At 37.2% G+C, this 24811-nt stretch overlaps 1 protein-coding gene across 1 annotated transcript in view; it reads left to right on the forward strand.

Annotated features, from left to right (window-relative positions):
* The window catches only part of LOC131032676 (DNA damage-binding protein 1), a 236564-nt gene that overhangs the window by 37998 nt on the left and 173755 nt on the right, over nt 1–24811 (forward strand). Inside the window, exons 2-7 of the mRNA XM_057963716.2 lie at nt 10131–10179; nt 10512–10571; nt 10675–10760; nt 13461–13512; nt 14008–14070; nt 14242–14291. Of these exons, the coding sequence (XP_057819699.2) occupies nt 10131–10179; nt 10512–10571; nt 10675–10760; nt 13461–13512; nt 14008–14070; nt 14242–14291 (360 nt within the window). The remainder of the gene's footprint in view (nt 1–10130; nt 10180–10511; nt 10572–10674; nt 10761–13460; nt 13513–14007; nt 14071–14241; nt 14292–24811) is intronic.

The following is a 24811-nucleotide window of genomic DNA, read 5'->3' on the forward strand; positions in this document are numbered from 1 at the left end:
AGATTGACAGTGTCTCGAGATACCGCGATAGCCCAGGCACAACAAGAAGGGCAGAGAGTCACTGAGTATATTGGGTCGATTAGGGATGGCATAGATGTTGGTAGAGACCGGAGAGGAGATACGCCATTGGAAGACACTATATGAGAGTGCAGTTCCACCAGAGCAGAGAGCAGCGTCATATTGGGCACGATCGAGGACAGAGAGCAAGCCACGTTCTCAGAGGTCAGTGAGCAGCATGGGGGTGAGTGGACCTATGAGACCACCACAACTAGGACCTGGGGCAGGAGGGACATCATCCTTGAGACATGGCAGGGATGAGGAGGACAGAGGGAGCACCCAATGACAAAGGCACGTGCTCCTTATGACAGATAGTTGACATTATGTAGTCAGCCTGTGGGCCATACTTAGGATAGACAGTCCAATTTTGTACTCCGATATTATTTTGATATATGATATGATATGCAGCTATATGATGGGATGCAATATGTTATGATTTATGTGTTTACTTTCCATGCATGGATGACTTATGCACTGTTGATGTACCATTGTGGAACATGTATGGATATATTTTTTATGTGTTTTTTGATGCATTTATAAGATGAAATGGATAAAATGCTTGATATAATGCTTGAGATAATGCAAATGTACTGATCAATGAATGCAGGATGCAACTTATGTTTTTGGAGATCGGAGCACTAGACCGAATTGATTGCCCAAACTGACGGAAGAAATGTTAGTAAAAATAAATGAGACAGAGGACAGTTAGAGATGAAGAAAAACTTGCTTTCACTAATGCACTTTGTAGGTGAGAACCTTTATTTAATGTAGCAAAACGGATGCAGAGCATCATGGCATTGAAGGCCAGAGCTGAAACGCAACCCTTTTTGCAAAAGACAGACACATCGCACACAAGGAATGAGTGAGGCATCCTAGGGTGCATACATCAAGGGTCGAGGTATGTGCGGCGTTCACAAAGCGAACGTACTTATCACAGACACCCAATGATATAGTTGCCCTAGTTTGTGACAAACATTCCACAAACAACAATCACAACAAAAAAAGAAAGGGACCATGAACCATCCCGGTCACTCTAAATCACTCAGTGACATCATCGAGCAACATAGGAACATGATCGAAGATAAATCAATAAATGATAAGACTCGCTAATTCCAACAAGTCAAACAAACATCTTGATCTTCATTGTCAAAAGTTGAAAGTGTTGATAGGACGGTCATGTTGTCTGGTTTCAGGACATGCGGTACCCCGTCTAAGACAGGACACAGTCTGGTTTCGAGCATACCACACCCTGTATAAGACTCATGATAATGTGCCAAGGAGGAATGATATTAATGTTGATGTTCGATTGAGAAGACAATTGTGATCAGCTTGAATGTCTGGTTTGATTGAAAAAGTTCATCTGTTAACACATGATTCCATTAAAGCACAATGTGTGATTGCGTGTTGTTGGAGGGATGCTCAGTGATCTGTCTTATGCACAAAGGGGATATTTTTTTGTTTTGCTTTTCGAGTTTTTACAATTTTTTTGTGTTATTTTTTTCAGGACTTTATTTGATGTTTAGGGATTTTTTCAGGACATTTTTTGATTTTTTTGTTAGGGATTATTTCAGGACATTTTTTTAATTTCTTTTTTTATTATTTTAGGACATTTTTCAATTTTTTTGATTTTGCCCCCAGTGTTTAGCAAGGCAAGGAATATGATAGGTGAATAAATAGGCTTTCTGAAATGTTGGTGGATAGAGGGAAGACAAAGGCCTTTTATTATGGAGACAATGCGGGATGCAATTTTCAAGGGCTATTGTGTGATGGGACAAGAGACTAGATATGACAATGTAAAGCAGTGACATGGCATGAGGGACACGTCAAGAGGTTTTTGAAACCATGTTTAAATTTTGCGTCCTTATGTCATATCGAGATCAAGGAATGAAAAAGAGTGTATGGATAGTGATAAGATATGGATAGGATAAGCAAGACCAAGAATGGATAAGGGACATGGACTGAAGGTCGGGATAGGATGCGGGATAGTGGCAGAAAGTTGCAATAAGCTAGGGAATATGGATGAAAGGTTGTAATAAGCAAATGGATAAATGACCAAAAGCTATGATAGACTGAAAGCTGCAAACAAGAAGCATGATGCTCATGACAATCCTCAGCCTTGTCAAGATCAAAGGTGGAAAGGGAAACTGGACATGAGGGATGATAGGATATGAAGGAGGAAACCTGCCCCCAAGTGTGGTGTGCAAGAAGTTCATAGATTACGCATGACGCCTGTTTGCCAGGTTTTTATCACGGTACTTGCCCAAGGCGCCTATTTGCCAGGTTTTCACCAGTGGACGAATTATTTTTGCTTTACTTTTTTCTTTTGTCTTTTTTTTAAAATTTTTTTTTTTTATTTTGACTTTTTCAAGAGAAGATGGACACATGATAGGGGATGGAAGGACTCAAGCGTCTCTTTTTTTTTTTTTTTGGATAGTAGCCTTGAAAAAAAGGACCATGACCTTTAAAAGTATGCTCAAAGACGTTGGTAGGATAAGGACATGGAAAAAGAGATGAAATTAAGGCAAGGAGTTATGCAAAGGATTGGACCAGAGGGATCGAAGGATGAAAAATATGCATTGGATAATGGATAGGGTATTGGAAGAATTGGGCTTCAGTGGACGGAAATGTTGGCAAGATCGACATTGGCACACACCTTGAGGGGTGATGGACTGATGGAGGAAAGATGTAGTTTGGATATTGAGATTTTGAGGAAGGAAAGGCTATGGATTTTGGGACATAAGGGCCCAAAATGGATGAAGAAGGTGATGGAGGAACAAATTTGAGAGGGTTGGATGGAGGAATAGCAACTTTGGATGCCAAGTTGGATGTTTCTTTAGGCTTTTGTGCTTCAAGAAGCTGCTTAGGGATCCACATGGTTTTTGATTTTTCATGCTTTTGTGGTTCCTTGGATTGCATTGCTTGCACAAGGGATTTAGGAACCCATATATATTTTGACTTTGCTTTATTTTGCTCAGTGGGCCTTTGTGGCCTTTTGGATATTTCTTTTTCTTTATAGATCATATTGTTCTTTGTTTTGACATGTTGATTAGATTGGACATGTTGATCCTTGAATACATGTGGATTGCTAGACTTATGACGTTTATACTTGGCATCCAAATTGCTTGGAGGGGGAAAGGAATGCGTGGATGGATATGAATGAAATGGAGTTATTTTGGATTGATGAAATTTACTCAAGAATGTGTGCCTTTGCCGACCTTGCATAGAGGACGAAGGAATATAAGGACCTAAGATGGATGGAAAGTATGATGGGGAAGGTGTATGTTTTGATTTTGATGGAGGGATACCAACGTCTTGAGAGTGAGTTGTGTAGACATGACCCTTAAGATCTTCTTTAACATGAAGGGATTCTTGCTTATGGAGATTTACTCCTTTGCCTTTATGAATATCTTGACTTGTAGGATACTCTTTTCTTTGGGAAGAAGACGCGAGTCCATTATGAGGTGGATATGATATGAGAGAAATAATGAGATCTTGAAGTGGATCGGATTGCACCAAAGTGGAAGAACCCATTGTTAATGTCAGGGGTTCATGAACATCTTGCACTGACACGTTAGAATCATGAGGGGAATTAGGATCATGTGGGGGACTAGGATTGTGTAGTGGACATGGTTCAATGACAGGCTCTTCAAGAGATGGAATGGGAGAAATAATGGGATCATCAAAAGAAATGCGCTCTTGGAGTGGATATGTTGGATTAGGATGTGGAGATGGAGGAACAAGTGGATCTTCTGGAGGATTTGAAGGAATAATTTGATCTTGACAAGGAGGAAGATCATTGGAATCCTCTTTAAAGGGGCTTTGCTCTTGACTTTTAATGGGATCATCGGAAAGGATGGAAGGGATATCTTGATCTTGCTCGGGGAATGGAGTGTTAATGGGATTTGAAAGGACATTGTGTTCTTGGATAGAATTGACAGGAATAAGTGAATCATTGCGAGTGTCTGGGGAAATGGGATCTTTGTCAACAATTGGATGGGATGATAAGGTTTCAAGATCTTGATCTTGATTTTTTTTAAGACACGTTTCTTCATGCTCTAAATTATCCTCTTGACATGAGGTTGGACTTTGGATATGCATGGGGGATTCTGACAAGGAATCAATGTTTTGGCATGAAGGAAATGCACTTTGAACATTTGTGAAGGATTTTGGCAAGGAATCAATGCTTGAACATGAGGAAGAGGGACTTCGAATGGGATCCTCTAAAACAGGTAATGGCAATAAAGTACATGGTGGCATTGCGTCTAGTATTTCTGAAACATGACAAGGATGTGCATCATGAATTGGATTATTTTGGCAATCAATTATGGATAGCCCTTGGATAATTTCATCCTTGGGTGTATTGTTTGATGAGGACAATATGGAAGGTTCTTGTGAAACTTCTAAAGGTGTAGGGATAGATGCCACTGGAGAGTCAATTTGTTTGTGGGGAGATGAGGCATTGCTAGACATAATTGTATTTTCTTGATCTTCCTCAAAGAACTCACTTGGTAATTTCCTTAAGAGCATTGCAATAAAGCCACCTTTCTTTCGAGGTTTTGACATGGTTGTATCTGGAATTTGAACTTGTTTGGCAAGGAGTTGGTTATGGTCTGATGTCATGTTTTGATATTGGACTTGGTTCAATTGTTCCAACATGTTCGAAACTTGGCTTGGTGTGTGCTGCAACCTTTGTTTTTGAATGTTTGGTTGTGGTTGTTGACATTGATATGTTGATATTCCACCATTGGTTGAACTATTTGTTGACATTGTATAGTTGGTTGGACATATTGTTGAAACTGGACCATTGGTTGCGTTGGTTGTATATGTTGGACCATTGGTTGTGTCTGTTGGAAATGTTCGAACTGTTGAACAATTGGTTGTGATGGTTGAAAATCTGATTGATAGTAAACACCTTCTTGTTCTTGTTGTGGAGGCACATAATGTTGAAATTGATGTTGTCTCTTTTCTTGAAATTGTTTCATCATCTCTATTTGTGAGAGGAGAGCTGGTATGTCTGATCGTTCAAGAAGAGATCTTACATCCATTGGCTCAATCGTTGGATTTCGACCTGGAAATTTTCGAAACATTTTGGACATTTGTGATCTATTCTTCTCAATGTTTTTCACTCTTTGTTCCAAAATCTCATTTTCTTGAGCTAGTTTCTCCTCTAGTTTTTGTATTTGGACATTTACATCATCATGATAAGTTTGATCCAAGTTCTGAGACATGTAGAGATTGGATTGACATGATTGATTGCTCAATTGTGATGACATGGCTTCGTAAGAAGGTTGAGACCTCATTTCAACAAACATGTCACTATGCAATGCAACTAATGGGATTGACAAATGCAACCTAAAGGATGACAATGCAACTTAATGTTTTTGTTGTTTTTCAAGATTTTGACAAACTCATGAATGCAATTCTAAAAATGAGACCCTTAGGAAATTGAAATGATGTCTAGACCTCAAAGGACAAAAGGACCAAGTGACAATAGGACAAATTGACAATGTCTCACCTATATGCTTGGATGCTAAGCTAGGTTTGACCAAATGACATTGATGACAAAAAGACAAAAGTTTGACAAGGTCTAGACTTCCTAACAATAACTTAGGGCTTATCAAAGATTTGCATTACTTAAGTATGACAAAACCTAGTTTTGACACTATATGCAAAGGGACAATTACTATGCAAATGACTCTAATATGATATGATAATGACCTAAACTTAATGAAGAGACCTAGGGTATGCAAATGTGACCTAATGTTATGAGGACAAAGATGCAAATGCCAATGTCAATCTAAGACAAAACCTAAGGTTGAATTATGAAATGGTATTACTTTAATGCAAGAAGACACATGCAAATGGATGACCCTTATTGATATGCAAAGGAGTATGACCTAGGTGAAACCTAACCTTGGTAGTTGACAATGAATTTGCAAAATGCAAACCTAGGATGAACCTAATGTTGGACATGCAATATGACACCTAAGTGAAGACCTAATAATGACATGCAAGGGGACACCTAAATGAGAACCTAATAAGGACATGCAAATGGACACCTAAATGAAATGGACCAAGTGGAATGCAAGAATGATGCTCTAAGCCCTAAGTATGGACAATGGAGGACCTAAATCTAAGTGACATGAATGTTGAGACAAGATTTTGAAAAATGTTTGACAACCATGTTTGAAGGTGTTTTGAACTTTGTTGGATGAAATACTCTTGTGTTTAACCTTGTTTTGAATCAATTTGTCTTGTTTTTGAAATGAGACACAACTCAACTTTTGACAAGCAAAGAAGACAAGATATTTTAACTTAGACTCAAGACAATCATGCTCATTCACACATTTCTTATGGTAGGCTTTGGACAGTAGGTACTTGAGAGGTAGACTCGTAATGAGATTCAAGGAGAATACATAGATGCTTGACCCCACGGGCTCCCCTCCACGACACTCACTTCTTAGGGCAACCAAGCATCAGTCCCCATGGAAATCTCCCCATGGCGAACTTAGTATCTCTTCCAAGTATCCGAACTTGTCCTTCTCAAGCAACTAGAAGGATTTTTGGCCTCTAAATACAAGGTGTTTAGTAAGGATTTCTGTTAAGCATTATTCCTTGGTGTCACGCAAGCGTGATTGAGACATAGGCCCACCAAGATACCAAACAAATGTAGTCGCGCAAGCACGATTTAGACCGTGAGGCCCTACTTAGATGCTAATATGAGAAAGAGTCCAAGGGTCATCACTTCCCAAGTAGCTACAATTCCCACATAACCCTTCCTTCAAAGCTTTCGCCCATCAGGTATTTATTTATAGTGAGTTAGAATGCCAAGGTACTCTGGCTGTGCTCACTTGGGTCGTTCCCTTCTCACGATTGTCACTTGCTTGCAAAAGAAAGCAAATGGTCAGGAAGGCAGGCCCTCTAAAGGTAACAAACAATCCGAGCCATGAGAATGGTATCGAAGATTTGGATTTCTGATCACCCTAAGAAGGATGAGAGCATACTCTCCTACTCCAATGTCAAACTTGACAATCAAAGCAAACACATGTTCATTCCATCCTACTTAGCAATCATACTAGGTGCCTAATTATGAATCACAAACACAAAAGTTTGGTTGAAATACAAGGCAACCTGCAAAATCACCGAGTTAAAAGTTTGATTTGTTTGGTCTTTGACTAGCGAACCTGTGTAAAATTTGTTAGTAGTTTCATTTTTGTCTTTGCCATGCGTAATGCCAAGGTGCTGCACAGAGAATCGGTACCAAAGAAAAACCAAAATGTAGAAACAGAATGCAAAACAAAGTAATTTGCAAGTAAAACACTGATTTTTACCTCTGTTTCTGGCCTTACACAGGCGCAGAATGTCTTACACAGGCGCAAAATGCAGTAACACAGGCACAAAATGCAGTAACACAGGCACAGATCCCTTTGACACAGGCGCAGAATGCAGTAACACAGGCGCAGATCACTTGACACAGGTGCAGAATGCAATGACACAGGCGCAAAAGTGCCCAGAAAGCCCTGAATTACCCTGTTTCTTGGGTTTTTCACTTGCAAATCAGCTCAAAAGCACTCAAAAGCATGGTTAGGGGGTTAGTTCACGTCGGGTTCACCAATTAATGTAGCTAGGAATCTGGAAATCATCAAAGCAAATAGCAAATTAGAGTAGCTCAATCACAAAACCAGATTGCAATGACAAGAATCTTAAAAACATTCAATAGAGATAGGGAAATAAAACATTCAATTCAAATGCAAACCATCGCAAACGTGAATGTCTCCTCCATGATTCTCCATTGTCCTTCTTTCTCCTTCAAATAGCTTTGTTTTGTGGATCTCATCTTCAAGTGCATAAGTATAATGTGAAAGCAAGATTGACAAGATGAGACGATAGCATAAGGGTACTAGAAGCGTGATTGATTCGACCTTTTGATTGAAGAAATTCATCCAATCTATAGACAAATTGGAGAAAAGACAAGATTAGCATGAATTTGATTCGAATGGAAATTTCAAATCAAGAATGACAAATATGACAAATTATGACAAATTGACACTTTCTATGCGAAATTGATTGATTGACAATTATGACAAATTATGACAAATTTGCTATGTCATTCCCATGAAATTAGGAGAAAATTGAAAATTAGATGAATTAGAATTTAGGAGAAATTAGAAAATTGATGAAAATTAGAAAATTAGGAATTAGGAGAAATTAGTAAATTGGAAAATTAGGTAAATTAATTAATAATTTTTCATTCATTAATTAATTCACAAAAAAGGAGGAATTAGTTAGCCAATTAAATAAACATTTAATTGTGACAAGAAGACTTAGGATAATTTAACCTAGAGGGAGAAATGACAAACAAGGTTAAATGAATAAATCATGAAACCCTAGAAAATACAAGGACGACAATTAGGTCTTGACAAAAGATAATTGATATCGATTCGATTTGATTTTGATTAACAAAGGACCAATGCTGACAAACGATTGAGATTGATAAATGCGCCAATTGACGAGGAACAATGACTAATTGATCCAAATTGACATGATTGAGAAGGACGACGATCGATGACAAATCGATCACAAAATGACAAGATTGACAAGAGGACAACGATCGATGACAAATTGATCGCCAAATGAGAAGATTGAAAAAGGACAACGATCGATGACAAATTGATCGCAAAATGATAAGATTGAAAAAGGACAACGATCGATGACAAATCGATCGCAAAATTGATGAGATTGAAAAGAACAACGATTGATGACAAATCGATCGCAAAATCGACAAGAGGACAAAACCCTAATTCTATCATTGATTAGGATTGACGATGTCAAAATATGCCAAATGAGCACGCACATTGATGCGACAGGATAAGATCGACCAAAATCATGACTGAAGATTGTTATCGACAAGACCAAATTCAAAAGCGAGACGAATGAAGAATGCAGAAGGAGGACTCGATGCTCGCAAATGATAAAGACCAAGTGCGAATCATAGGAGAAATGTTAATGCGACGCAAAAACCCTAAAATAAGGCAATGCGCAAATGTTAAAGTATGATTCCGCAAGCATTGACCATTTTTAGACGTCTACAATTACCTATGTTTATACACACACAGTGCATGTCTATTGTGTGTGTGTGTGTGTGTATGTATGTAAGAGTGTACATATATATGTGTAATTACTATTTATATATTTATTTGAAAACATCAAAATTGGCACTATAATGTAAGTCAAATGATGCTAATCCTAGTAGATACAATTACATAGTCAAAGATGGCCAGTTAAAGTCATTTTAAAATCTCACCATCAAGGATCAAGAATCAAATTCACAAACATGCCACACATTATGACCTATTATAAAATAAATGAAACATTGCAAGACAATCTTGAATCTAGTATTACCGAACTACAATGAAATGCGACTGGATCCAGATGGTGTCAATATCCCCCGAGTTTTATTACTGAATTGTTACCAATGCCAATATGCCTAATCTTTTTTATTCCATTGAAGAGAAGGTACAGTACCACACAAAAAATCAAAACAATGGTTGTAACTGTTATTGATTGAACGGTGATAATCGATATGACATCAACTGCATGTTCAATAAAACAATGCGCATGAATCAGAAGACAGCTAACTTGTAATCATCAACTTAGTACAAACATTTAAATCAATAAACTGTCGTAATAGAAATGTGTAAGAGTATAGTAAAATCTTTCCAAATTATGTGGGGCCTGGTTTATCAAAATAAGAGTAGTATAGTTTTTAGGGCCTTAGGGAATTTGACACTAAGAGAGACACTTTCTTTCTCATCACCTCCCCTTTGGATGACCTAGACAGGAATATTTCAATGTTGTTGAAATCACAACGTGTGGTATCTTTTGACAGTTATTTTAGCCATAATTATAACTTCTTGCAGTTGCATTAATACAGGCTTCCAACTCTGCCTTCAAGAGTATTTTGTTTTCATTTTCAGATCAAAATTTCAATCTGTTGATAACTCATTAATTTTAGAATGTGTTTTATGGGCTAAGGTAAACTCTAACCTTTTGTATTTTCACTGATTTTTCAGAAAATGCACCAGAATTGAAATTCACCTTCTTACTGCACATGGGTTACAGGTATGTAATAGTACCTGCTCTCAGTCATTTTAGGTGGGGTCCAATTAAGAATTGAGAAATAAAATTGGTAGAGAACATGCAAAGTTGCCTTGTGCCTGTAAAGGTGGCTTGGAGGAATGTAATGTCATTAACTGTAAACGGATATTCTATATGGTATTGTAATTTGGTATCTGCTGGTGGCTGAGAGTAATCTAGTATTGTTAATTTCGAAGGGATATTCCTTGTAAATAGATGATAATAGAAGTCTAACTTTATGGTAGAGTGTTAGTATTGAAGGGCAGATTTGGATGTCTGTGTACTTATAAGACTCTCTTTCTCTCTATCGTCTCCAGCCAATGGTTGATGTACCAATCTATGGGCGCATTGCAACACTTGAGCTTTTTCGTCCTCATGTAAGTGAAGCACTTTTATTAGATGTTGATTTATGGTATCATGCAATAACTATTTTTGAGCACCAACTTATAGAAGTGTGTTCTTTTAATAATTTATCATCAGGGAGAGCCTCAGGATTATCTCTTCATATCAACAGAAAGATATAAGTTTTGTGTTCTTAATTGGCTTGATGGTGAGGTGGTTACAAGGTATTTACTGAATTCCTTTCACAAGTACTAAATCTAGTAGGATATGATATTAATATTTCTTTCATAAGTGATGCTTAATTTCTTGCATCCATGGCTAGACCTATAAATCATCTGCATGTATATATTTTCTGCTTGTCACATCTTCATCTTGTTGGACTGCAAATTAATTAATGTTGCATTTTTTAGGTTTTGTATGAAATGTAAAAAAGGGCTAGTTAACAATAAAGATTATTTGGTGGAATTGCAAAGCTGTAAAATAAGTTCATAAGCAAATTTTTTCCCAAACTATTGGTCAATCAATGTCAAAACATAAGATTTGTTATTGGGGGACCTGCCCACAAGATAATGTGAATATTACATCAGGAGATTAACAAGTCAATTTAGCAAAGTAACAGTACCAGCATGCCAGAACAGAACCATTGGTAGGTTATCAACAAACTGCCCAAATAGTCTGAGCTCTTAGGAGAGCAGCTTAAACAATGTAGAAGTTCAACAGCCAAAAGCTAACCAAAAACAACTATAACAAAAAAACGCCTTGAGAGAGCCTTTAACTTGAAATTGCTTAGTATTGTTCCATGGGGATATGTCACTGGGGGTCCAGGTGATGCCCCGAGGATGGGGGAGCAGGACAGCCTGCCCCATTTGCCTAAAAGTAGAGAAGGTTAACTTCTTGAAAAGGGGTAGGATTGTGATTGCAAATGCAGCAGATTGTATTTACTTTTTGATATGTCAACTTCTTTTAATTTGTGTAAGTTATTCTAATAGCTGTCCCAGTGCTCTTCAAAATCAGGGTGAAAATTTGTCATTTATGAAACTGCATACTGGCATCTCCCTGTGCTAGAAACTCAGGGAAACATTGCTGCTAACAGAAAAATATTGAGAACAACCAACCAAGAAAACCCGGATAGAGACCACTGCAGACATGAACTGAGCCTGAGGATCTCCATCCCACAGAACCATCCCACTGTTCCTCTTCAGATAGTTTCCTGTCCAAATGTTGTGGCTCAGGAAAGTTTATAGCATCCACAGGAGGCATTGGTTCTGCAACAGCAACACCCTATTGAGGTTTTGAGATTGTGGCCGTGTCTTGTAAATGTATTGCTTTTCTTTATGTGGCTCGTTAAGATTTAAAAAGTGGAGAAGTAACACTCTGGATTCCCTCCATGCTACCCAAAAGAGGTCTATAATGATGATAGGGCTGTTTTTCTTCAATATATTCCACAATTTTTAAGACTATGTTGTGCAATGAAATCAAATTAATTCAGAAATTTTGCTTTCAGCAGAGCCACTGTATTCTGAGCAGGAGATTTCTTTTACTTGCTTGGTGAACCTAGAATGACCAAATGCTGAAAAATAAATTTAGGCATTGAGATATTTAACTAGGTGAGGGAGATGCCCATGAAAGAGCTCCTGTAGGGCATCTCTGTAACAAGGCAAGGCCAGTAAGCTACTCTTCTTTGACAAAGGCAAAGAGAATTCCTGTATCTGAGCTTATACACTATGCAACTGACTGACAAAAGTTCAGGAAACTAACATGCTTGCTCCTCACCCCGGGTCTGCATATTACGAATTGCCACAGGAAGAAACAAAGAAAACCTTAAATGAAACTACAGGGTGAGAAACATTCAACAAATGCTGGTTGCCACAGGAAAAGCAATGTCAGATTTGCCATTATGGAAGCAAAATGTAACACACAGAAGCGACAAAAGCTTGTGGGAGAAGTAAGGGAAGTGTTACATAATGAGCTAAATTTTATGAAATTCAGGGAAGCGGTTCATTTGTTTCCCTCCAATATAAGCAAATCTGACCACTCCCAACCATATGGAGATCAAACTACCTCTCAATCAGGAGAGTCCAAACCAAAGTTGTCCATGTGGTAACCCATCCTATTTGCATCATGGTAGACATGCTACCACACTACCTACTCAAACTTAAAACCCAGGAGTCTAGTTTTTTTTTAAGAATTGTCACTAGCGTCCAAGTAGAATCTTGCTTATAACAACCTTAGGATGACTTCCAAGAATGAGCTTGTTACAACCAAGGCTCACAGTTAACATAAACTGTTAAATTATTCCAAAACTCTTAAATCGTTCGAGCTGTCTTGGTCTGATTTTGCAGTTTCCATTCACAAAAAGCAATGAGAAAGTGCAAACAAAAGTGTACCCAACAATCTTGAATTAAGCTGCTTGCTCAAGTTTGGCCAGGATTACCACTTGACAATCCACCAAAATTGATTTTAATTTTATGGATCCCCAAAGAAGAGGGAGTCCAACACAAAGCTGCCCTTAAGCTACCTTTCCCATTACTTCCAATCACTTCAATGGGAGGGCATTGAACATGTGTTAAAAAGATGGTCTGGAAGTAATTCTTTAATAGAATAAGGGTTACATTGTATTTCCTGTTAAAGGGCATTGAGCACATTAACCTAGTAATGTCAGTTCCTTTTAAAATTAAAGTAAAATGTTATTCAAATTGCTCACAATTACATGGCATGTTGTTTAGTCTTAATGTTTGGAAAATGTTAAAAAATACACTTTGATTTCACTAATACTAATCCAAAATCAAAAGATTTAACTAGGTTGTAGTACTTGTTTATAATTTTATTTTAGTAGCTAAATAGTGGTTTGGCCGTGTAGAATGAGGAGCTGAAACCTATATACTTTTTTGGAGTGGCTGATTCTAAATTTCTCAAATTTACAGGGCAAATGGAGATGTCTCAGATCGTATTGGCCGTCCTACAGACAATGGGCAGGTTTGTTTTGAAAGACGAAAATTAATGACCATATTGAATTATGATTGTTTTCTCCAGACCTTTGTACTCCTTTGCGAAAAAGGGTTATGCATACAAAACACATGATTAAAATTGTACAGGATTTAAGAGTCTCTTTTCTTGGGATGTTTCTAATATGGTTTACTGTCACCATTAAAAGAAACATGATTCATCATATTCATCAGATGAACATAGACATAACTTCTAATAACATGTTCCTCTTTCCTGATTTAGAAGTAAACTATTTCTATGTTTTAATCATTTACTGTTTGCTTTCTCTTTCCTTTGTGCAATGCCAACTAATGGGTAATTATAACGATTTTGTTTTGGAGGAGTTTATTTGAGATCAGTTGATATGATAGTATTGTTGTATTCCTTTTCATTCATCACTGTTTTGCTCTTTTTTATTAATAAATTTTTTAATTGTAAATTTCCATCATTCTTTTTCTTACGTTAAAAATTTCTGTATTCTTTTAGATTGGTATCATCGATCCGGATTGTAGGCTTATAGGGCTGCACCTTTATGATGGTTTGTTCAAGGTATATTTTACCTGTGAAGAATTCTCTTGTAGTGTATATGGTAAATTGTGAGAGACATGTTTTGATGCTTAAAAGACAAAGATGAGAGGCCTATACTTGAATTACTGAATGGAGAAATGTCTATGATTTTAATATAATTTTTTTCTTTTTGTCATTACATTTCATGTATAGGTTATACCCTTTGATACAAAAGGGCAACTCAAAGAAGCTTTCAATATTAGGTATGTAGATTGTTTGAGAGTCCACCTTATGATTATTGTATTTGCTTTCTTGTCAAAATTATTGATTATAGTGGTATTGTGATTTCATAAAGAAACTTTTAATAATTTTTTTGAAACAGCAAATTTTGCATTATTTTTTTTCTTTAAAATGGGATCTATAATTAATAAAATATGAAGTTCAGATGGCACTTAAGCTATACCTGTGTGCAAGTTTTCTGTTTAATCCACTCTGTCCTGAAATCTCGGCAAAAAAGTTGGAGAGCCCTCAATTTGGGTTACATTTCTGGAGATGTTTCCCTCTGTTGGTATGCCACAGGGACACCAAGTGTCTTTAAAATTTGTTTGCACTAAAACAAAAGAATTGTAATAAATTACATAAGTTCCAATCTTTCCAGAGAGAATATTGTCCAGTAGGAGTTCTGTTACTCTCCCTGGTCTCAGATTGCATTTCACCCCTGCCAAGCTGTAAGGAGTGTACTCATCTTTATTCCATGAACTTAAAGTGGAATTTGGGTTGTGTAAATCCTCCTTGAATACCATAATTCGCAGCACATCATCATTGGGATCAACCCATCATAATCATATGCACTATCATCATCACCTGCACTAAACAGAAGCACCCCATTGTTTCCAATGAAAACAATGACAACAATTTATAGGCACCAATGGGAACTTTGAATAATGGAATTCTGTACAATTTGAGAGAACCACATCAGAAAAGTAAAGTACGAAAAATGATTTTGATCTCTACCTAAGTGGGAATATGATAAGTATCTCTCATTGGGGAAAGAAGTCTCAATCTATACAAGTACAACTGCAAGCAAACAAATATGTGATTTGTTTTGACTCAAATGGACTATTAAAGTTAATTTATAATGGTTAAGCCAAAATTGGCTCAACCTGAGTTTTAGTTTCTTTTAGTTTAGTTTTTCTTATTTATTTCTATATTAAAAGTTTAACAGTAAACTACAGAAATTTTCAGGAAAAAAGTTTTAATAGTAAACAAGACTCATGATTTTTGTAAAAAATTCGTTAAAAAATCTGAAAGTAAAATTTGGAAAAATATTCTGGAAATTTTGTGCCCTAGCTGCTACAAACTCTAGGTGTTATGAATTCCATGATTTTATCAAAAAAAACAAAAAAAAACAGTAGAATAAAATGCTAGAAACCCTAGGTGTTCAAACCTGCAAATCTTTGGCACCATAACTTTGCTGGAAAATCATCAAAAACTGTAGAACAAATCTCTTTGTTTTTGCAAAACACCGCGTCGTGGTTTCCAGATGGTAAAAAGCCCACAATTTGTTTAAATTTGAAAGAGCTACCAAAAATCTTTAAACAATTGTGCCCAGGTCAAAAGATCCCAATGTGACTTAAAAGAAACAGCAAAACAGGCACAATTTTTATAAAAAATCCCCAAAGGTTTTTAGAAAACTTGGCATGTGATTTTTTATAAAAGAATGTTGCATGGTTCTGAAAAATCGTCACATGATTTTGACTGAAAAAGACGACACAATTTTTTGCGAATAGAAACCTGCAATTTGCAGAAAAAACCCTCTCGATTTTCAATCCAGAAAAATCCATGAATTAAAAAAAATCTGTCAAAAAATTGCATAAAAATACCCACAAATTTGCGAAATTTTTTGCCAAAACTTCAAGGAAGAAATCTGCAATTTTTCTTCCTTATCTGATCTGTACGATGTCTTTTTGGCATGTTCTGTGTCACATGCATGAAATTCGTCACTGACACAGTCTGTGGAATTCACGTGTTCACTGATCTCGAAGAATTAGAAAACTTGGTCTTTAATACCATATTATTGAAAGTAATAACACAGAATGATTTCCAAGATATTCAATATTTACAAAGGAGCGAAAGACTCTTTAAATAAGAGTTACACACGATTTATCCGTAAGGATAAGATCGACAACGAAGAAAGCAAAGGATAATAACTTGTCTAAAAGATTAAATAATATTCTTAAAGTCTTCTTAATGACTTAATTGACCATTATAAAGTAATGTTACAATATTACTATAATAGTCTTTTGATATGATTATGTATTGTGGGTAAGAACTTTTGAAATTTGTTGGAAGAACGACCTAGAAATGGTATGAGGACTATTGGGACTCTAAACTTCAACAGCACATTAATGGCTACATGGGGTGCCTTTTATTTTCCATCGTTGGAAGTACATACAAATCCATGTCTTGAAGATGAATAGTTGTTTATAGGTGGGAAAAATTTGATTGGGTGGTTGTATGGCCTTTTTGAGTCATTAATGGTGTCTTGGGTTGTGTAGCTAGGTGTGAGTGAATAGTGCAAACCGTAGGAGGATTGGGAATTGGGAATACCTCATGATCCATACCATTTTTGGGAATTAGGGATTCAAAATTGGGCATATTGTCATGCCCCACAATTAAACACAGCATTAAAATGACATGAGATTGGAGAATTACTCTCAACAGGAAATCACAGCATTACAAAACTCAAATTTGCTGCCTTTAATCTTGTGCAAAGGAAAAACAAAGGGCAGTGATCCATTAATATGTTTGATTAATATTAAATTAAGAGTAATATGGGCAGCAATTCCTATAAAGCATTTAGATAAAAATAAATTAGGAATTAAGATAGCAATTAAGGATGGAAGATTGCATCCTTTCAAAGGGGAATAATGGTGAGAGGTTGTGACTTTTTAAAAGGACAGCAATTACAAATAGGTGTATCCTTTGAAGGATAATAGGTATGACCCTATCCATTATGGAGGACATAAAAGGAAGGAAACCTCATTTGTAAAGGGCATCAAAGGATTCAGATCTAACATTCCTTAAGATATTAATATTCAGGAGTTCGTCTGCAGTTTGGTATGAATTTTCTGTGCAAACATATTAAGTTCTGTTTATGATTACCTGACATAGCATAATAGACATATTGTTGATTCATGGTGTGTTACTATCTATGTTTGGTTTAATGTATGGATATAGGAAATATGTGATTGTGATATAAAATGTTAATTCATATTTATTCTTGTTGGCAACTGACACTCAATTGATTGGTTTCAATATGTTGTCATTGATGGCAACATGTTCCGGCTTCATATTTTGGTTTAGTTGTGTACCGGCAGACACTTCATTGGCACCGACAGGTTGGAAGGAATTCTTTGGTTACCGGCATTGTAGGCCGACATGGTTCACATTCAGGTTATTAGTATTGGAAGCCGACATCATTTGGGAGATCCGGCATCGGCAATTGATTTTGATATTCATGTATTTATATTATTGAGCCGACATGTATATTCATATTGTAATTATCTTTGTAAGCCGACATAAGGCATGATGGATTGTAAAGGGTATATGGGTCAGTTGATTAGATCATTTTGTGATATGTAAGAATGTGTGAAGATGTGAAAAAGGATATGCGAGATATATGTGAGAGATCATGTATGTGAGGATATTTATGTAAGAGGGTATTCCGGTAAAGGTTTAGGGTTTTAGACCGGAACGAACATAGCTTAAACGAAACTGTATTCAGGCATAGGAGATGCTATCTTTGCAGTTCAATCATTTCTCCGGATTGTAGTTTGGATTTGTATGTAGTCAATGAGACTCCTTTTGTGATTGAGCAGTGAGCTCTAGGCTGTAAGCCTTCCTGCAAGTGCAGGCCCCTATATTTTGTAATATCTATTCATATGGCTAGTGGATTGATATTGTGGGTCACAAATCCCACCGTGGTTTTTCCTCTTTGAGGTTTTCCACTTATAATTCTCTGTGTTATGGTATTCATTTGTGTGATTGTCTTATTGGTTGCTTTACTTCTTTTAATTCTATATGTACCGTTATACCGGTCGTTGAATGCATGTTTTAATAAGGTTAAAATCGATCATTCCGATAGAACACTGATTCACCCCCCCTCTCAGTGTTCTTGGATTCCAACAATTGGTATCAGAGCATTGTGCCTTGGAGGAAGTTTAACAGCTTGAGGGAGATCCTGAATCCGGAATCCTTGGATATGAGTTTGGAGAAGCAACTTGAGGTAGCACTTGAAGATTATGATGCTAAAAGGATGAAGAACTTGAAGCTACAGGATGAATTGAATTTTGCTCAGGAATTCATTCTTGTCCTACAGGAGAGGTTGTCATCTGTTCAAGCTAGGAGGAAGGAACTTTTGCAAAATAAGGATAATGAAGAGAAAGATGCCCTTAATGAGAGATGTCAGAAACTAAGTTAGGAGAATATGGTTATGAGGAATGAAATGCAAGCTTTAACTATGAGGATGTCTAAAGAGATTGAGGGTCGGAAGAAAAAGGAAGAAAATCTTGTGTCTCTGAAAAACAAATTTGAAGAATGTGGTAGGTTGGCTCATGAAAATGATATGTTGAGAACTGATTTAGTACAATCCCAGAGTAATGAACAAGAACTTGAAAGGGAAATGATAATTCTAAGAGATGATCTAACTATTGCAAGTGAGTACAAAGAAATATTCAAGATTAGTTCAGCACAACTTGATGAGTTATTGAAGAGTTTCAGTACTGCAAATGAAGATCAAAACCAGAAGGCACCGGTAAGGCAGTTTAATGCTTATAAATTTAATGGTAGATACTTTGTTTGTAATAAATTTGGACACATGGCTAGGCAATGTGACTTTGCTCCCGATCAATGTTCTAAATGCAGTAAGTATGGTCATAAGACAAAAGATTGCATAATGAATGTTAAATGTTATGCATGTGAAAAATTTGGACATATGGCTAATTAATGCAGGTCAAGCAATTATACCAGTTTTAGCAAAGCAATTCAAAAGAACAATGTTACATGCTATGCATGAAATGAGATTGGACATATTGCTAAGTTCTATAGAAGCAGAAATCCACCGGTTGGTAATGATGGACAAATGATAAAGGGAAAGAGAAGGTTGATGAAATCCGACAAGATCATATCAAGAAATGGGTCAGGAAGACAGAAGATCAATCAGTAGATGGGAATGCTTTGGTTACTCAACCGGCAGAGGAGGTTGCTCCTGCACCGGCAGGAAACTCATCCGGTAATTGAGGCAGATGCCTTAGGGGTAGGCAAATTCATGAAGATAGTGCATATGCCCCGGGAAGAGGTTCTGGAAGATGTTCCAGACATTGCAGATGCTTATCCGACATGGAGATGTTAGACTGAGATCCGGTATCTTTCACCGATACCTTCTTGAGCGATTTCACCAACGATCGAAAGAGTTCTTTAGGGTTTTCACCGACAATTGTTCACAGGTATTTATCTTTCATCATGGAAGCGGGATCATCATATGTACCTACTTTTATTGCAAATCCTACTGTTGTTGAGGTCAAGGACCGTCCTAGGCCGATTTTCAAGCGATATCCGCATATTGCCACTTTGGATGATTTGGTTGGCGCATTTTCCTGTGTCCCGGATTGAGTTGTATAGTTCGAAGATGTCAGAGCTTACATTCACTGTCATATTGAGGATTTGGGAACCAGTGATATTAAGAGCATATACATGAGCGAGTTAATGGGAGATTCTGGAAAGATTAAGCCCGAGTATCAGCATATTGAGGATCTAGGGTTTACTAGCATTTTGGATATTCCGGAATTTGAAGATGAGATTGTTAGATATGTTTTAAGCAGAGTGCATGGAGAATTTATCTGGTTGGACATACCGTATAAGATCTCGAAGGAAGCCATCAGGGCAATCACTGGTTTACCGCATGTCCAGAGAAGAAGGTTTCTAACGATCATGTCACCAAGATCACCGGCGCAACATCGGATAAGCGATCAATGAGGGTTAGCACTATCACTGACAGAGATATCAGATTCGAAAGCATGATTATTGGTTACAAGGTAACTCAATCAAACCGCCTGAATTCTGTTTTTAGCTCCTGCATTTATGCAGCACATAAAATGATGAGGGAGAATGAGAGGTTAGATCTCTGTGGATGGATGTTAGATGAATTGTTAATTAGCCTAGGGAAGATCAAAGGAGAGAAAAAGGGAACATTCCAGTATGGTAATATTATTCTCTGTTTAATGCTATTTTTTATTAATGAAACTCTCGGTTTTGGGAAGAGACAATGGGCATTTGATATGTCGTAGGAAGGCAACTGAAACAATCAATTGCTACATTGGGTTGTCAGCAAGATGACAAAGTTTGGGGTTACTTTAAGGCATTCCAGAAGGCTATGAATTCTAGGGAGAGGGTTCCTAAGCACATTGTTGAGAAGTACTCAACCAAGATATGCTTCATGGTTAAGAAAGATGAAACTTTGATGGAGGCAGTCAAGCCCCAAAAGATTTGGATTGAGGAGATGGGTTATGAAGTTGATGCACATATTCTAGATGCTTATGCAAAGTTGCTAATTGATGCACCTATTGATGAAACTGTAAAAACCTTTGGTACTGCTAAGCAGAAGAAGCAAGAGGTTGAAACTGAGTTTAATTGGAAGAAGAGGGAGAAGCAGCAGGGCAAGGCAAGCAAGTTTGTGGAACAAGTATCTCAGGACATCAAAGCATTAATTGATGCTGTTCCCGAAAAAGGAAGGAAGAGAAAAGAACCTGAAATATTTATTGAGCCTATTCCATCAGAATTTGGATCTGATGATGGCACACCCTTGGCATTCAAGAGGGTATTGAGGAAGAAAATTGAAGAGACTAAGGTGGAAGCAAAGAAACAACCGATTAGGAAAGTTACAATCAGGGTATCGGCACAAAAGAGAGCTCCTAAAGAAACACTTTCTGCCCCATCCGGTACTGGAAGAAGAAAGAAGATGGATGACACTGATTTGGCACTTGTATCTGGTAATGTAACTATTATTCCACCCAAGACTTGTGCATAATTAGTTGATGAAATAACTAAAGATGGTATGCTGAAGAATGTACAACTTTATTATGAGCATTTGGATAATGATGAACAAAGAGAAGGTGAGGAAGCAGTTCTATTGTATTTGGATATTTATAAGAAAGCCTTGTTAGAAATTGAAAATCAAATACCGACATAGTTATATGACAAATTAGATGCTAGAAGATTATCAACAATGGAGGAGGACAAGCATATAAAGATTCAAGAGTTGTTAGCTATTTGTGTAACTATTACTCTAGAGGAGTTGGACAGGACACTTGAGGTTGTAGACAAGAAGATTTTTCACAACAGACACAGAATAGTAAGTCTTATGTTAGGTACGGTTAATGAGAGAGTCACTGAGACCCACAAGGCATGGGTTCAATTCTTTGTAACAAACCCTGGTTTTTTATACTTCACCGAAGGCTAAAATTGATACTACAAACATCCTGGTTGAAGGGAAAGGTAAAGGAATAATGGGTACCATATCTACAATTTTGAAAAATATTAAGATATTAGATATTGAGCCCCCAGTAGAAACTAATGTACATGCAAATGTTGAGATACCGACAAAATCAAAGAGTGTACAGGTTACAAATGTTGAGGACAATAGTCCTCCGGATCAGAATGTATAGGTTGAGGTCACAGTTCCTATGGAGGAACCGACAATAACTGATACTACACCAAGAGGCGAAGCCACCAGTGCAAGTGAGGAAGCTATAAAAGTTAAACCATAGGAGGAGAAGAAAGAGGAATCCGATAGTGAACCGGTAGTGAGCTCATCATTGTTGTCAATTGACACCTCACAGGTTGAACAAAAACGCATTAGTGAGATGAGTTCTACTGAGCTCTTGATGATGGCTGCACAAAAAATGATGAAGGAAGGGTCTATGGATAAAGGAGTTATTGATCAGTCTATCCCAGTTTTGCATAGACTTGTCCCAGAGTGCAAATTTGACAAAGAAGCAAGCCCATTCGGCAAGCCTAAAATAATCATAGAGCACATTTCAAAGGATTTTTAGTCTTTACAGTAGATGTCAAACCGACAGGCATTGGAGAGGTTTACACAGGCAAAGAGAGCTACATTTGATCAGATGATTGACTCGGAGAGGAAGGAGATTAATGATAAGCTGAAGTTGATTGATAATGCATTGAGGCAGTGTACTAATATTTACAGAGTATGTTGTAACACAGGTTTACTTACTGCAGAGACAGATAAAGGGATCAAGGATATTCAGGAGAAGATTGTAGGTATAGTCAATTCTTTTGACAGTTCAAATTCCTTGACTACATCTATTGATGGTCAGATTTTGGTTTTGGAAGCTCAAGTTTTAGCTCTTGAGAGGGAAAAAGATAAAATCATAAGGAGAGCCAGAAGTCTTATGATTGGTGAGTCCCCGGTTGGATTCATTAAGTGTACATAAGAAGGAATGTATAGATTTGGTTGGTAAGCCCACACCGACAAAGCTAAATGAGAAAGAGTCATATGCCCATATGCTTAATGGACTTGTATCTATTTTCGACACTTTCAAATCTAGTTGGGATACTTATCTAGAGCTTTTGGAGAAGGCCTATTCGGAAATTTTCAAATATATTCAGCTTCGGTAAGGTATTTTGGGACATTCTTTGTATAGTCTTTCATTCTTTGCCCCAATTTTTGGTATTTTTGGTTGACATTGATGTCAAAGGGGGAGGTATAGGTGAAAAATATTCAGGAGATTAGGAGATATGGAGTATTTTGTTTAGATGGATATTCAGCTCAAGGGGAGTAGGCTCAGGATGAAACCGACAGATGGAAACCATGATCATTTTTCACATGAGTGTTGCCATCAATGCCAAAGGGGGAGATTGTTTGCAATTGACACTCAATTGTTGGTTTCGATATGTTGTCATTGATGGCAACATGTTCCGACTTCATATTTTGGTTTAGTTGTGTACCGACAGACACTTCACAAATCCAGATTACAAATCCCACCGTGGTTTTTTTAATACTGGCTTGATATCAATCCACTGGCTTTGTAGTTGATATCAATCCACTGGCTTTGTAGTTGATATCAATCCATTGGCTTTGTAGAGAATTATGTATGTAGTTGATATGGCCAGTGGATTGATATTGTGGGTCACAAATCCCACCGTGGTTTTTCCTCTTTGAGGTTTTCCACGTATAATTCTCTGTGTTATGGTATTCATTTGTGTGATTGGCTTATTGGTTGCTTTACTTCTTTCAATTCTATATGTATCGGTATACCGGTTGGTGAATGCATGTTTTAGTAAGGTTAAAATTGATCATTCTGGTAGAACACTGATTCAGCCCCCCCTCTCAGTGTTCTTGGATTCCAACAATTCTGTTTGACTGCTGTAACTTGCCATGGTTGAGAAGTTGGGGAATTACATGTAGGGGAACGATGATGGGGTCATCTTCTAGGTACTCCACCTCATGGTATAAGACCGAGGAGTCCCATGGGGCCAAAGGTGTAAAAAGGTTATTGCCTTTGGGCTTAGAAAGGATGGACTTCCAGGGTACCATATTGTGAAATGCACCTCACACTCTCTATCATTGTAAATGAATGCATTAAGAATGTTCAATCATGGGAAGTAGGATAGAAGTGGCAAGATTGAGAGGAACGGTTATAGGGCACCTCACTAGGTACTCCACCTTATATGGATGGCATGGGCCACATGAGGTCAAGGGAGGGATAAGGTCTGTCCTTGGGCCTAGGGTAGAGGATCTCTAGGGCATCTTATTGAGTCACCCTATCTTAGCTCTTCTATGGTTGAGCTTTCTCAAATTGATTTAAGCAATATTGTGATTAGATAATTTCTAGCGTTATCTGAAACGCGTTTCCGGCCTAAAGGCACACCTTCCAGAAACGGAAACTGTTTCAGGGACTTGGGGACGGTTGGAAACGTTTCCAAGCCATCCCCGATCTTTGAAAATTTTCGGAAACCATTCCGTAAACTTGGAAACGGTCAACCTTTTTTTCGAGGACCGTTGATTGTCCCCGGGACGGCTTGGGACGAGGCGTCCCCTAACCGTCTCGGGGATGGATGGCCGTTTCCGTCGGCAGGGACAATTAAAAACAATTTTTTATAAAAAATATTTTTCATTTTCCAAACGCTGCCATTAAAAAATATTATTAAAAGCAATTAATTCTTTTTAAAGAAAATCGCTGATCGCTGATAAAAAGCGATTAGTTTTTTTTAAAGAAAATCGCTTTCTATCAATGATTAATTTTTTTTTTAAAGAAAGCGATTAAATTTTAAAATGAATAAATTATTAAACTTAGTAAGCGATTAAATTTTTGAACTTTTTTTTACTTCCACAATTTCACTGTCGATTTCAAGAGCAACATAACATCCCTCCTAGTTTTAGACCTAAGGGAGGCACTAAACAATATCCTAAGAAGAGAAAGGAAACAATGAGCTTGAGGAAAGAAATTTAGGATATTGACAATAGACTAGAAGCATGCGAGCCACTGTTTACTTGCATATTCTACTTGCCATATTTACAGAGTAAACCGAAATGCAAATTATAGAACAGAGTAAAATAAATTACTTGCAAACATATTTACAAAGATATAACTTGATTATCCTTAGTCAGATATGCAATGAGTACAGGATCTTAGAGTGGTCCCCCACCATGAATAACCAATACACATATATAGTAGACCAATGTTGGTTTAGGCTACCAAAC

Source organism: Cryptomeria japonica, chromosome 11 (assembly GCF_030272615.1).
Source record: "Cryptomeria japonica chromosome 11, Sugi_1.0, whole genome shotgun sequence".
In the NCBI taxonomy this organism is placed as follows: domain Eukaryota; kingdom Viridiplantae; phylum Streptophyta; class Pinopsida; order Cupressales; family Cupressaceae; genus Cryptomeria; species Cryptomeria japonica.